Source organism: Bos indicus x Bos taurus, chromosome 18 (genome assembly GCF_003369695.1).
Source record: "Bos indicus x Bos taurus breed Angus x Brahman F1 hybrid chromosome 18, Bos_hybrid_MaternalHap_v2.0, whole genome shotgun sequence".
Lineage (NCBI taxonomy): Eukaryota > Metazoa > Chordata > Mammalia > Artiodactyla > Bovidae > Bos > Bos indicus x Bos taurus.
Genome location: NC_040093.1, coordinates 9,276,666 through 9,290,563, shown reverse-complemented (window position 1 = coordinate 9,290,563; position 13,898 = coordinate 9,276,666). Strand labels below are relative to the sequence as shown.

The following is a 13,898-nucleotide window of genomic DNA, read 5'->3' as shown; positions in this document are numbered from 1 at the left end:
CAGTCAAAGGCTTTGGCATAGTCAGTAAAGCAGAAATAGGTGTTTTTCTGGAACTCTCTTGCTTTTTCCATGATCCAGCAGATGTTGGCAATTTGATCTCTGGTTCCTCTGCCTTTTCTAAAACCAGCTTGAACATCAGGAAGTTCACAGTTCACATATTGTTGAAGCCTGGCTTGGAGAATTTTGAGCATTACTTTACTAGCGTGTGAGATGAGTGCAATTGTGCGGTAGTTTGAGCATTCTTTGGCATTGCCTTTCTTTGGGATTGGAATGAAAACTGACCTTTTCCAGTCCTGTGGCCACTGCTGAGTTTTCCAAATTTGCTGGCATATTGAGTGCAGCACTTTCACTGCATCATCTTTCAGGATTTGGAAGAGCTCAACTGGAATTCCATCACCTCCACTAGCTTTGTTCGTAGTGATGCTTTTTAAGGCCCACTTGACTTCACATTTCAGGATGTCTAGCTCTAGGTCAGTGATCACATCATCGTGATTATCTGGGTTGTGAAGATCTTTTTTGTACAGTTCTTCTGTGTATTCTTGCCATCTCTTCTTAATATCTTCTGCTTCTGTTAGGTCCATACCATTTCTGTCCTTTATCGAGCTCATCTTTGCATGAAATGTTCCTTTGGTATCTCTGATTTTCTTGAAGAGATCCCTAGTCTTTCCCATTCTGTTGTTTTCCTCTATTTCTTTGCATTGATTGCTGAAGAAGGCTTTCTTATCTCTTCTTGCTATTCTTTGGAACTCTGCATTCAGATGTTTATATCTTTCCTTTTCTCCTTTGCTTTTCGCTTCTCTTCTTTTCACAGCTATTTGTAAGGCCTCCCCAGACAGCCATTTTGCTTTTTTGCTTTTCTTTTCTATGGGAATGGTCTTGATCCCTGTCTTCTGTACAATGTCAGTGTACAATGGTCTTGATCCCTGTCTCCTGTACAAATTGGAAGTGGTCAAACAAGAGATGGCAAGAGTGAATGTCGACATTCTAGGAATCAGCGAACTGAAATGGACTGGAATGGGTGAATTTAACTCAGATGACCATTATATCTACTACTCCGGGCAGGAATCCCTCAGAAGAAATGGAGTGGCCCTCATGGTCAACAAAAGAGTCCGAAATGCAGTACTTGGATGCAATCTCAAAAACGACAGAATGATCTATATTCGTTTCCAAGGCAAACCATTCAATATCACAGTAATCCAAGTCTATGCCCCAACCAATAACACTGAAGAAGCTGAAGTTGAACAGGTCTATGAAGACCTACGAGACCTTTTAGAACTAACACCCAAAAAAGATGTCCTTTTCATTATAGGGGACTGGAATGCAAAAGTAGGAAGTCAAGAAACACCTGGAGTAACAGGCAAATTTGGCCTTGGAATACGGAATGAAGCAGGGCAAAGACTAATAGAGTTTTGCCAAGAAAATGCACTGGTCATAACAAACACCCTCTTCCAAAAACGTAAGAGAAGACTCTATACATGGACATCACCAGATGGTCAACACCAAAATCAGATTGATTATATTCTTTGCAGCCAAAGATGGAGAAGCTCTATACAGTCAGCAAAAACAAGACTGGGAGCTGACTGTGGCTCAGACCATGAACTCCTTATTGCCAAATTCAGACTTAAATTGAAGAAAGTAGGGAAAACCACTAGACCATTCAGGTATGACCTAAATCAAATCCCTTATGATTATACAGTGGAAGTGAGAAATAGATTTAAGGGCCTAGATCTGATAGATAGAGTGCCTGATGAACTATGGAATGAGGGTACACTGCCTAAGCCTCAGATATTTCAACCAATGGAAGCCAACCTACTCAGCCAATGGGGCTGGAGCACTTAATATAAAGAGTGTGCTGATGCTCCCCAATGGAATCTCCAGGTGGTGTCCGCTCAGCCAACGGCACCTCTCTGTGTGCGAGCAGGTCGGGAATGGAAGAAGCTCATCCTGAGTGTTCTCCTGCCTGGATACCCAGCTCCACAAGGCTCAGGAAGGCGCTCTTCTCACCACCATCTCTTGTCAAGAGCCACCGAAAAGCTGCTAGGAAGTCGAGCAGGGGTCAGCCCGCAGGTGAAAGGACCAGACAAAGAGGGTTTAGAGGAAAGGTCTGGTGTCAGCTGTTGGGGATGGGCATGCACAGAAGACAGTATGGACCTCTCTTTTCTTTGTTTTTCTTAGTAGCTGCAACAGGTCAAATGGGGCCCAGCACCCCTATCGTGTGAGTGCCTTTGGTTTGAATCTGGAAGAGGAAGGGAAGTGGGACCCGGAGATGAAAAGCAACCTGCACGTGTCAAGTGTTGCCTCACGGGACTGACAGTTGTTGACTAGACACCCGGGCTGGGCCCTTGAGAAGGAAAAGGGGTCCGGGGAGGCAAAAGCTAAAGAACACAGGTGAGCATGAAGGATCCCCGACTCTCCACCCACCTCCTAAATTGAGGCTCTTTTCTTTTTCTCCTCTCAGGCGGCATTACACAATTGCTGATTTTGAAATCAGGGGTCCTCTCGGCAAGGGAAACTTCGGGAATGTGTACATGGCTTGCCATTTCATTGTGGCCCTGAAAGTCCTCTTCAAGTCCCAGATAGAAAAGGAAGGACTGGAATATCAGCTGCGCAGGGAAATTGATATCCAGGCGCACCTACAAAGGACAGTCTCTGTATGAATGAGATTCCCATGCGTTTTCCCTCACAGACTTCCAGATGGAGCTATTACTCTCCTGGCCCCAGCACAATTTGCCCCTTTGTGTGACCAGTCACTTGTAATAGCATCATGAATTGGGCCTCAGGGAGGAGTCTTGACCCTTCCTCCTTTGTCCCCCAGACAGCACAATATCCTGCACCTGTACAACTACTTCCATGATGCGCGCCGGGTGTACCTGATTCTAGAATATGCTCCAAGGGGTGAGCTCTACAAGGAGCTACAAAACAGCCACGCGTTTGATGAACCGCGCACAGCCACGGTGAGGCAGAGGAGGCTGAGGGCTAGGGTTCATGAGTTTCCTATGGGCTGATGGGGGTCACTGCCTATGGCTTTCATGAAGGTTCAGATTGCTTCCTTTGAAAAAAAAAACTTTTATGAATTAATGAATTGATTTATGGCTGTGCAGGGTCTTTGTTGCCATGTGGGACTTTACTTGCACCAGCTTCTCATTGCAGTGGTTTCTCTTGTGAAGCATGGGCTCTAGGGTGCGTAGGCTCAGCAGTTGTGGCGCACTGGCTTAGTTGCCCTGTGGCTTGTGGACTCTTCCTGGATGAGGACTCGAAACTGTGTCCCCTGCATTGGCAGGTGGATTCTTTACCACTGGACCCACCAGGGAAGTCCTGAATTGCTTTTTTCTATCAATTTTACATAGCGACTCTTATATCCTACAATTTTACTTTTGGATACCCTATGGCATCACTGACTCAATTTGAGTGAACACCGGGAGTTGGCGATGGACAGGGAGGCCTGGCATGCTGCAGTCCATGGGGTTGCAGAGTCAAGACACGACTGAGCAACTGAACTGAATAATTACCCCCAGGATGTTAATAAGTAGTGTGTATAAGTTTGTGTTCTTTGGTTGTAAACAACAGAATCTAACTGCATTACCTTGTGGAAAGAAACATGAAAGGCTGTGGGGGAGTTCACTGAATAAATGAATGAAACTGACTTAGAAAGCTAGGGATTTTTGGAGGACCTCTGGGTGGGAATGACAGCCGTCATCACCCCATGGCCGGCTTCATTTCCAGACTGCTTTTTCTTTGCTCACACAGGTAATGGAGGAGTTGGCAGATGCTCTGACCTACTGCCATGAAAAGAAGGTGATTCACAGGAATATGAAGCCAGAGAAACTGCTGCTGGGGCTCATGGGTGAGGTGAAGATGGCAGACTTTGGCTGGTCTGTGCACACTCCCTAAGGTAGGACAGGTGGTGGCACCCTGGCCAGTTAAGAATGATCCAATTTAATTCATTTCACATGTAAGACCCAGCTACAAACCTGGGTTTGTATTTCAATGCTGCCTTTTGAAATGCATATTTTAACAAGTATTTGTAGACTGAAAGAAGGTGGTTCGACTATATCTTCTATTTTTTAAGGTTTACATAAAATTTTACCAATAAGTTTCCGTGTAAGTACATTAAGAATGATTGTGCCATAATTCCGGGAATTTTACTCTATAAATAAACTGTAATTAATTTACTTGGTCCCTCTTGGTGGACCATCAGTTTGTTCCAAAACTTCCTGGATCATGAGCTAAATAATTGTAGGAAGAATCTCAGAATATGGGATTGTTGGTCCCAGGACTTGCCTTGTCAACCTTAATTCATAGGAAAACTTGGTGTTTCCAAGTTCCTGTGCTTGACAGGAGATTGCCCAGGACTGGATGCTGGGGAAGGATCGTGTCCCTTCTACTGAGCCTCCACTTAATGTTCCTTTCTCTAGAAGAAAGAAGATGTGTGGGACGCTGGACTACTTGCCCCCAGAAATGATTGAGGGGAGAATATACAATGAAAAGGTAGATCTATGGTGCCTAGGGGTGCTCTGCTACGAGCTGCTGGTGGGAAATCCACCCTTCGAGAGCACCTCCCATAGTGAGACCTACAGACACATCCTCAAGGTGGGATGGCCACACTCTGGGCATTCGTGCAGGAGCTGGGGGTAAGGGGCGGCTGGGAGCCTGGGGCACACACAAAGCTGGTTTACTATGATCCCGGCCAGTGCCTTGAATGGACCAAGGAAACTAACCATACTTCTCTTTCTTCTTTGGCCTCATCAGGTAGATGTAAGATTTCCTGCATCAATACCTTTGAGGGCTTGGGACCTGATCTCCAGGCTTCTCAGATACCAGCCCTCAGAGCAGCAGCCCTTGGCCCAGGTCTTGAAGCACCCGTGGGTCCGGGCTCACTCTCGGAGGGTGCTGCCCCCAGCTGCTCAAATGGCTTCCTTAGCCCTGTCCACCCCTATTCTTTTGTGATTGCTTGTGGAACACCCTGGCTCTGGTATCTCTTCTGTCTTTTGTTTCTTCACGTGTAAGATGTATCATGCTAGTTAATAACGGCTTCCCTTGTGGCTCAGCTGGTAAAGAATCCGCCTGCAATGCGGGAGACCTGGGTTCAATCCCTGGGTTGGGAAGATTCCCTAGAGAAGGGAAAGGCTACTCACTCCAGTATTCTGACCTGGAGAATTCCACGGACTGTATAGTCCATGGGATCTCAAAGAGTCGGACATGACTGAGCGACTTTTACCATTAATAAAGGCCAAATAATTTTATTTATTTTTGGCTGTGCTGGGTCATTGTTGCTTAGGATGGGCTTTCTCTAGTTTCCACGAGCAGGGGCTGCACTTGATGTGGTATGCTGGCTTCAGTAGTTGTGGCCCATGAGCTTAGTTGGTCCTCTGCATAGAATCTTCCCAGACCAGGGATAGAACCGGTGTGCCTTGCACTGGCAGCAGATTCTTACCCCCTGTGCCACCAGGGAAATCCAAAGCTGAATCATCTTGTACCAGGTCTCTTTCTTAAAAAAAAAAAAAAAAAAATTTATTTGACTGCGTTGGGTCTCAGTTGAGATCTTCATTACATCATGCTGGATCTTTTGGTCAGGCGTTGGCTCTGTGGTGGCAGGAAGGCTCTGTAACACGTGGGTTTAGTATCTCCTGCCCCTGCCCCCTGCACTGGGATCCAAGTTCCCTGACCAGGGATGGGACCCTCATTCCCTGCATTGCAAGTTGGATGTATTTTTAATATATTTATTTGGCGGCATTGTGCCTTAGTGGCGTATGGGAGCAGGTTCCCCTAGAAGGGATCGAACCCAGGCCCCCTGAACTAGGAGCCTGGAATCCTAGCCACTGGACCACCGGAGAAGTCCCACCAAATTATTTTTAAAATATGCTTTTACTAGGTCTAGATTGGTAATTTCACTTATTTGAAACCAGTAAGCAGCTCTCCTCCAAAATCAGAAAACTTAACACAGCTTAAAAACGACAAATATGCTTTTAATCAGCCGTGTGCCTAAAGGAGCCGCAGCTGGGGAGGTGATGCCGAGTAAACCTTTGGCCCTCGAGCGAGAGACATACTAGGCAGAGTTTAAGGCCACGCAGGGCGGGGCGGGAAAATTTGGGACTCACCACGCCGCCCTGGTGGCTCAGACGGTAAAGAATCCGCCTGCAACGCGTGAGACCTGGGTTCAATCCCTGGGCTGGGAAGATCCCCTGGAGAAGAAAACGAATATCTACTCTAGTATTCTGGCCTGGAGAATTGCATGGACAGAGGAGCCTGGTGAGCTGCAGTCCATGGGGTCGCAAAGAGTGGGGACACGCACGACTGAGCGACTTTGACTTTCATGCCGCCCTACTGCCCAACATTTGACTGAATGGGTCAGGAACTCTTCCGCCCGCCCTCATCCTAGTTACCCGGAAACGCAAACTTCCGGTGGGTCCACGACTCCGACGCGGGGCAGCCCATTACGCTATCCCTGGACGAACCGGAATTTCGTCACCCCGACTACCCGCCCACTCCCGGAAGTGACGCACGGTGGGGTTGCCGGAAGAAGTGGCGAAGTTACTTTTGAGGGGAACTCAGTCGCGGCGGCGTGCCAGGGGCTACGGAGAAGAAGGAAAAGAAGGCAGAGCAAGGGGACGGAAGCAGGTGCACTCAAGTGTGGGGCGACGCGGGAGGAGCCCTGGGCCTGGGGCTTCCCGGCGTTCCCCGCGCTGCTTGGCTCAGCCCCCTTCTCTCCTTCCACCCTCTCCCCTCCTAGTTCGCGCCAACTCCCGGCTGTTTCCAAGGCAACGGGAGTAGGGGACCCCCCCCCCAAGAGAGGCCGCCCACGAGACCCTCGCGCGCAGCCATGAGCCCCGCCTCCCACTGCTGTTCTGAGAGGGGCGGGACCTGGAGAGAGGTGTGAGGGCGGGGCATGTTGGGAGGAGGTCGGGGTGCCTTGATGGACGCAGATGGGGCGGGGCCTGGGTGGAAAAGATGTGGGCGGAGCATGATGGGAGGAGGTCGGGGGGCCGTGATGGGCGCAGATGGGGCGGGGTCTAGAAGGAAATAATGTGGGCGGAGCATTATGGACGGAGCTGGGGTCCGAAGGAGAGATGGGGGTGCTTCCTCGGCGGAGGTGGGGTGAAGCTGGAGGGGAAAGAGGAAGTGAGGGCGGAGCCCTCGAAGCCGAAGGGATAGTTTCTGGAAAAATCCGGTGGGCGAGGTCTGGAGTGGATGGAGCCTAAAAGAGGGGGGCTGACACTAGGGGAGGGCGGGGCTTGAGACTCAGCCGAAGGCTGTCCTGGAGCAGAAAGGGGGCGGGCCCTATTAGAACTGGATAGGAGGGTCTGTAGGCTGGCAGAGACTGGGGGTGGGGTCTGCACGAAGTAGGGGAAGAGTGTGAGGGATGGAGGAAAGAGAGGTCCCCTTATTAAGACCTATGGCTGGCCTACTCTGACCCTCCCTGGTTCCACAAGACTCTCCGACCCCCTGTATCTGCAGGCTGCTCCGTGACCCCACCATGTCCACCCCCACCACGAATTCCGTGGACACCCCCTTGCCTGGTGAGTGACCCCCCCCTTCCCCAACACAGCTATTCTCCCATCAGGTTATTGTCAGCCGAAAATCACTGTGTCTCCTCCCAGGAAATGGCCCCAGCACTCCCTCTTCTTCACCTGGGGGAAAGGAGGATGGTCCTGAACCATGCCCTGGAGGGGCGGATCCTGATGTCCCAAGCACTGATGGGGCCGACTCAGCCTCCGTTGTGGGTGAGACAGGGTCCAGGGACATGGGTTGGGAGTTGATACGGAGGCTCAGAGAGGAATCTAGAAGGAGAGAAAGATCAGAAATGGGGATGGCCAGCCCCAGTGTCTTGCTGATTTTTTTTTTTCTGTTCTTGGTACCTCTTATTTTGACCCATTCTTTGGGATTCACAGAAACACATCTTTCCCTCCGAATCACCATCTCTGTGGGTCCCCCTCCAACTCTGATTTGTTGCCTCTGATCTCTCATGGATCTGTCCCTCTGGCTGCTGTTTATCCCTGTGGTTCTGTCTCATGGCTTCTGTCCACCCATGCCAGTCATCCTAGACACAGCAGAGGAGCCGGAGCGCAAGCGAAAGAAGGGCCCAGCTCCAAAGATGCTGGGCGATGAGCTGTGCCAAGTGTGCGGGGACACAGCCTCTGGCTTCCACTACAACGTGCTCAGCTGTGAAGGCTGCAAGGGCTTCTTCCGCCGAAGTGTGATCCGAGGAGGGGCCGGGCGCTACGCCTGCCGGGGCGGTGGCACCTGCCAGATGGACGCGTTCATGCGGCGCAAGTGCCAGCAATGCCGGCTGCGGAAATGCAAGGAGGCAGGGATGCGGGAGCAATGTGAGTCCTGGGGAGGGAGCAGGGCCAGGCCGGCCCCTGCCCAGCTCTGGGACCTCTGCTGAGGCCTGTGTCGCCCCACCAGGCGTCCTCTCCAAAGAACAGATCCGGAAGAAGAAGATTCGGAAGCAGCAGCAGCAGCAGCAGCAGCAGTCGTCACCCACGGGGCCGGGAGTCAGCAGCAGCAGCCCAGCCTCTGGGCCTGGGGCCTCCCCTGGAGGGTCCGACGGGGGTGGCCAGGGCTCTGGAGAAGGTGAAGGTGTCCAGTTAACAGCCGCTCAGGAACTAATGATCCAGCAGTTGGTGGCGGCCCAGCTGCAGTGCAATAAACGCTCCTTCTCCGACCAGCCCAAAGTCACGGTACGGCCCCTTCCACAGCCTCGAGGGACAATGCACCCAGCGCGCTCAAGTTGACAGGGCCACAGTCCAGGGCACAGGGAGAGAATGAGGCTCCAGAGAACAGGCGCTTTGAGACGGGGTAGCCTTGGGCTCATGGGAGATGTCCTGATAGTAACCTGCCTGCTCCTCCCACCCCCCGTGTCCCCAGCCCTGGCCCTTGGGTGCAGACCCGCAGTCCCGTGATGCTCGCCAGCAGCGTTTCGCCCACTTCACGGAGCTGGCCATCATCTCCGTGCAGGAGATCGTGGACTTCGCCAAGCAGGTGCCTGGCTTCTTGCAGCTCGGTCGTGAAGACCAGATCGCCCTCCTGAAGGCCTCTACCATCGAGGTAACGGCCAGCCTGCCCAGCCTCAGAGAGGCCGTTCCATCCTGCTCTAGAAGAAGTCCTGAGATAAACCCCAGGAGAGATGTCAGGAGCATAGGGACAAAGCAGACTCTAGGCCTTGCCCTAGTGGGGGTGGTATTCTCCAGGAGAACCCTCAAATGCTAAATAAGTCATCAGAGCCTCCTATGAGGCGAGGAGAGAAACAGGGCCTGAGATGGAGAATAATTGAGGGTTGGGTTGGACGGCCACACTCAGGGAACATGCTGACAAGTCTTGTTCAGGGAGTTGATGTTTGAACCAAAATCGTGGTAATGAGTAAGTGCTGAGTGTCTAGTGTATGCTAGGCCCTATTCCAAGTGCTGGGGGCATGGAGGCGAACGGAGCAGACTGAAAGAAAGCTCTGCCCTGTGCCCCGTAAGCACCTGGGGAGAGTGTCCTGAGCAGAGAAGGCTGGGGGTGCCAAACCTGGGGAAGGGAGAAAGCTTGGAGCGTCCAGCGTGCTGGCTGCAGCCCTGTGGCTGAGAGATGATGGGGCGGGGTGGGGACGGGCAGGGGATGATCCCAGCAAGATCGGGCCCCCCCATTCAGGCCAGCAGAGGAAGGACGGGCTAAGGGGCCACAGGGTTTCTGCTTTCTCCCGTCATCTCTCCATGGGGCACTTCTCTGTACTCCTGGACATCTGCTCCTCACTCCTGTCCCCTCCGCCGCCCTCAGATCATGCTGCTGGAGACGGCCAGACGCTACAACCACGAGACTGAGTGCATCACCTTCCTAAAGGACTTCACCTATAGCAAGGATGACTTCCACCGCGCGGGTACGGCCAAGTGCAGGCTGGGCAGTGGGGTCCCTGCTGGCCAGGAGACCCAGGGCCTCACATCACTGTCTGAGTTTCCATCTCTTCACCTCCCAACTAGGGTGAGGGCTGAGCCCACCCACCTCACAGTGAGAGCTAAGAGCACAGTGAGGTTATTGAGCCCTGACTCTGCACAGGGGAACATGGTGCAGGGTGCGACAGAGGGGCATGTGCTGTAATACAGGGCATCTTGGTAGGAATTAAGGAAAGACACTTTTTCCTCCCCAGCCCTGGTCTCATGTGACAGAGGCTAGATCTCAGTCCACTGGGAAATGCACAACCTCCCCAGCTGTACAGGGCAGCCCTGATCCCTACCCTCCAAGAGCACTTCCCTAGGGGTGTAACCGAGGCGATGGGGTTCTGGAGATTGTGTGGCTCAGTGGGACCAGAGGAAAAGGGAGGTGGGGAGTAGTGTTAGTTACCAGGAAACGCAAGTGTAGGGCCTCAGTCTCTCCGCCTCTGGGCGTTCTCAGAGAGTCCTGCTTTCTCCTGTCATCTCTCCATGGGGCACTTCTCTGTACTCCTGGACATCTGCTCCTCACTCCATCTTTCCTTCCTCTTATTTCCTGGCTCTCCCAATACCCAGGGCAGTCCCAGTAACCCTTTGAGTATAAGCTTGGCAGGGGAGCACTAGGGGTTGGGAGAGTGTTTCTGGCAGGGGTCTCAGCATGTGCAGAGGTCCTGGGGTGGGGAAGAGTGGGTGGTGTGAAGGAGCGATAGGGAGGTTCGGGCAGCTGCAGCACAGTGAGATGGGGCTGGAGCAGAGGTTGGTTCCCCCTACCGCCCCATCCTCTGCCACAGTCCAGGCCTCAGTTGGCCCTTCCGGGAACATTGCAGAGCCCCTTGCTGGGCTTCTACCTCCACCCCAGCCTGGTGGGTTTGTTCACACAGTCATTGGAAGGATCCAGTTAACAACCGCGTTAGCTCACGTCTCTCCTGTGCTCGGCACCATCCATGGCTCCCATCACACTGGGAGAAAAGCCAGAGTCCTCACCTGGCCCACAGGCCCTGCAGGGCGTGGCCTCATTCCTCCTCGCCCTCATCTCCCGGCCTCCCCTCACCCTCCTCCAGCCACACTGGCTTCCCTGTTGTTTGAACCCACCAAATGTGCTGTCGCCTCACAGCTTGTTTGCTGGTCCCTCTTTCCAGAACTGGGTTGACCCTTCTTGTTCTAGTTTGCATGGGACCTTCCAAGCTTTTCTTATTTTTTTAAAAATTAATTAGTTTTTAGCTGCGCTGGGTCTTTGTTGCTTTGTGTGAGCTCTCGCTAGTCGCTGTGCGCGGGCTTCTCGTTGCGTGTGTCACGGGCTCCAGGCAGTTGGGCTCAGTAGTTGCAGTGCATGGGTTTAGTTGCCCTGCAGCATGTGGTATCTTCCTGGACCAGGGATCAAACCTGTGTCCCCTGCATTGGCATGTGGATTCTTACCCACTCTGCCACGAGGCAAGTCTCCTGTGCTTTAATACTCAAAAGTCCCAGGGTCTAGGAAGCCTAGTCTCAGGCAAAACAGACTGGGAGCACCCTCCCTGGAACACTCAAACAGCCTGGTAACTCCCTCCCTCCCCTCTTTGGTGTTGGACACCCTGCAGCTAGGGAGGCCTTCCAACAGTCCCCTTGCAGTGACCCTCATGTCTAAGATATGGATGTGATTCTCTCCCTGTTACCCTCCCCTGCATTACCTCGATCCACAGAACTAGAATCATCTCACAGGGTGGATGGCGTCCTTGCAGACTTGTCTATTATCTGTTCCTTCAAGCCCCAAATGCAAGTGCCACGAGAGCAGGGGGCTTTGGCTTACAAATGTCTCTGCCCGGGACCTGACGTGCAGTGGGTGCTCAATCAAGTTTGATGAATGAATGAGTCACACCTGGAAATGAGTTCAGCTTCAATGCGAGAGCAGGGGATGCCACCTCGGGGTGATGTAAGGTGACCTGGGATTAAACATCTTTCCTTTTCCAGAGGAGAGGTACCAGGAAGGCCAGGAAGGAAGTGAAGGGGGTGATGGGGTGGTAGAAACTTCTGAATAAATGTTCACACTTATTACTCATTGCTTCATTCAGGTGAGACATACGGCATACCCACGACATGCCAAACCCTTGATGGTTACAGGGTGACCGGCACTCTCTACCTGCTGCTGTTTCCCTCACTCTGCTGACGGTGGGCAATGCCAGTAGCCAGGCATGGGGACCAGTTTTAGGGTCAGAGTGTTCCATCAGAGCCTGTCTCCTGCTTCCACAGGCCTGCAGGTGGAATTCATCAACCCCATCTTTGAGTTCTCGCGGGCCATGAGGCGACTGGGCCTGGACGACGCCGAGTACGCCCTGCTCATCGCCATCAACATCTTCTCAGCCGACCGGCCCAATGTGCAGGAGCCCAGCCGGGTCGAGGCCCTGCAGCAGCCCTACGTGGACGCACTGTTGTCTTACACCCGCATCAAGAGGCCACAGGTACCGGAGCCCAGACCCTCCAGAGGAAACCTAGACCCATGTAGGGTCGGCTTCCTACATCCCTGGCTCGCCCCAGCAGCTGAGTTCTGATCAGTGTCCTCTCAGCAGCCTGTCCTCGAGGCCCCTGTCCCCTCATCAAGGAGTCAGGCCAAGTCCACGCCCAGGGGCCCCACACTGTCTCTCCAGGGTCAGGGGGCCCTCCTGCTGGGCCAGGTGGGCCGCCCCACGCCCACCCCCTCCTGTCTCCTTGCAGGACCAGCTGCGCTTCCCCCGCATGCTGATGAAGCTTGTGAGCCTGCGCACGCTCAGCTCCGTGCACTCGGAGCAGGTCTTCGCCCTGCGGCTCCAGGACAAGAAGCTGCCACCTTTGCTGTCTGAGATCTGGGACGTCCACGAGTGAGGGGCCTGCCCCACCGCCCTGCACACCCCCAATGACTGGACACTGGGGTAGGAAGGGACTGGGCCGGGTCTGGGCTCCTGCCCTGCGGCTTGGAGCTAAAGCCTTGGCCCCCCGCCAGTCCTCAGGATGAGCCCCAGTCGGGATCCAGGAGCCTCCTTGCCTGCCCCACTGAGTCTTCCTGGGAGGGCTGGAGGGGGTCATGGGTCCTGACCTCTGACCTCTCCCAGCACTCCCAGCTGCCCTCCCCGCCCAGCTTACACCTCAAGCCTACCATGCAGTGCACCTTGAACAGAGGCAGGAGGGCCTGTGGCTCTCCCACAGCCCGAGAGACCACAGGCTCCCCACTCTGGTCCTTTTATTTAATAAAAACTAAAAAAAAAAAACAAAAACAGGAAAATAAAGTATGACTAGAAACTTGCTCTGATTCAGAATGAGTCTGAGGTAGGAATGGGCTGCCAGGGTCTTCGTGGACACCAAACGAAGGTGCTGGACTAGGGAGGGTTCAGGGTGATATGACTAGGCGCTCTGGGGGCCCAGGAGAGGCCCTGACAACCTCAGGGTCATCTGGTGGTTGGAGCCTGCTCCTGAAGGTCAGGGAGGATTTAAGTGGAGGAGGGCATGGGGGTTTCATTCAATCAGCAAGTATTGGCTGAGGCTGCTTTGTGGGCCAGGCACTGTGCTGGCCATTCTCAGGACACAGATGTTATTCTTGCAACAGATACGTATGGAGCATTTGTGCTGTGCTGTGGTTAGTCGCTGAGTTGTGTCCAACTCTGTGACCTCATGGACTGTAGCCCGCCAGGCTCCTCTGTCCATGGGGATTCTCCAGGCAGGAATACTGGAGTGGGTTGCCATGCCCTCCTCCATGGGATCTTCCTAACCCAGGGATCGAACCCAGGTCTCCCGCATTGCAGGCAGATTCTTTACCATATAAGCCACCAGGGAAGCCCCATGGAGCATTTACTCTGTGCCAAATACACTCTTAGGCAGTGGAAACATCTGTGAACACGATAAAGTCTCTCTGCAGCCACCATGGAAAACAGTATGGCAGTTTCTCAAAACACTAAAACTAGAGGAATTCCTTGGCAGACCAGTGGTTAGGACTCTGAGGACCTGGGTTCAGTGCCTGGCTGGGGAACTAAGATCCCACATGCC

The 13,898-nt window shown here is 53.0% G+C and overlaps 2 protein-coding genes and 1 long non-coding RNA gene across 5 annotated transcripts; 2 read left to right on the top strand and 1 right to left on the bottom strand.

Moving 5' to 3' along the window:
• Positions 1-2,192: 2,192 nt before the first annotated feature.
• On the top strand, positions 2,193-4,997 carry LOC113875854 (aurora kinase C-like). Its single transcript, XM_027514518.1, has 6 exons — positions 2,193-2,215; positions 2,459-2,645; positions 2,820-2,954; positions 3,748-3,884; positions 4,404-4,590; positions 4,750-4,997. Exons 1-6 carry the CDS (start codon positions 2,193-2,195, stop codon positions 4,945-4,947), a joined length of 867 nt encoding a protein of 288 aa, XP_027370319.1. The 3' UTR covers positions 4,948-4,997.
• A 227-nt stretch (positions 4,998-5,224) lies between these two features.
• On the bottom strand, positions 5,225-6,468 carry LOC113876160. Its single transcript, XR_003506435.1, has 2 exons — positions 6,384-6,468; positions 5,225-5,488 (listed from the first exon to the last, which is right to left on the bottom strand). It is a non-coding gene; the product is annotated as an uncharacterized LOC113876160 (long non-coding RNA).
• Positions 6,469-6,497: 29 nt separating this feature from the next.
• NR1H2 (nuclear receptor subfamily 1 group H member 2) lies at positions 6,498-13,161 on the top strand. Of its 3 annotated transcripts, XM_027515048.1 has the most exons (10): positions 6,498-6,618; positions 6,731-6,871; positions 7,456-7,517; positions 7,599-7,721; positions 8,034-8,324; positions 8,407-8,681; positions 8,869-9,048; positions 9,760-9,859; positions 12,135-12,343; positions 12,597-13,160. In XM_027515048.1, the coding sequence occupies exons 3-10, from the start codon at positions 7,475-7,477 to the stop codon at positions 12,741-12,743; spliced, it is 1,368 nt and encodes a 455-aa protein (XP_027370849.1). In that variant the 5' UTR covers positions 6,498-6,618; positions 6,731-6,871; positions 7,456-7,474; the 3' UTR covers positions 12,744-13,160. The 3 variants fall into 3 exon arrangements, with proteins under 3 accessions (XP_027370849.1, XP_027370850.1, XP_027370847.1); XM_027515049.1 differs by lacking the exon at positions 6,498-6,618 and having other exon boundaries at positions 6,830-6,871; positions 12,597-13,161; XM_027515046.1 differs by lacking the exons at positions 6,498-6,618; positions 6,731-6,871 and adding an exon at positions 7,045-7,177 and having other exon boundaries at positions 12,597-13,161.
• Positions 13,162-13,898: the final 737 nt, after the last annotated feature.

Excerpts from the sequence above, each read along its gene's own strand:
- LOC113875854 (XM_027514518.1), top strand. The coding sequence starts at position 2,193 with ATGGGGCCCAGCACCCCTATCGT. Across the intron at positions 2,955-3,747 it reads ATGAACCGCGCACAGCCACG|GTAATGGAGGAGTTGGCAGA; the intron begins GTGAGGCAGAGG and ends TTGCTCACACAG. Across the intron at positions 3,885-4,403 it reads TTTGGCTGGTCTGTGCACAC|TCCTTTCTCTAGAAGAAAGA; the intron begins TCCCTAAGGTAG and ends TCCACTTAATGT.
- NR1H2 (XM_027515046.1), top strand. The coding sequence starts at position 7,068 with ATGGGGGTGCTTCCTCGGCGGAGGTGGGGTGAAGCTGGAGGGGAAAGA. Across the intron at positions 7,178-7,455 it reads GGAAAAATCCGGTGGGCGAG|GCTGCTCCGTGACCCCACCA; the intron begins GTCTGGAGTGGA and ends CTGTATCTGCAG. Across the intron at positions 9,049-9,759 it reads TGAAGGCCTCTACCATCGAG|ATCATGCTGCTGGAGACGGC; the intron begins GTAACGGCCAGC and ends CGCCGCCCTCAG.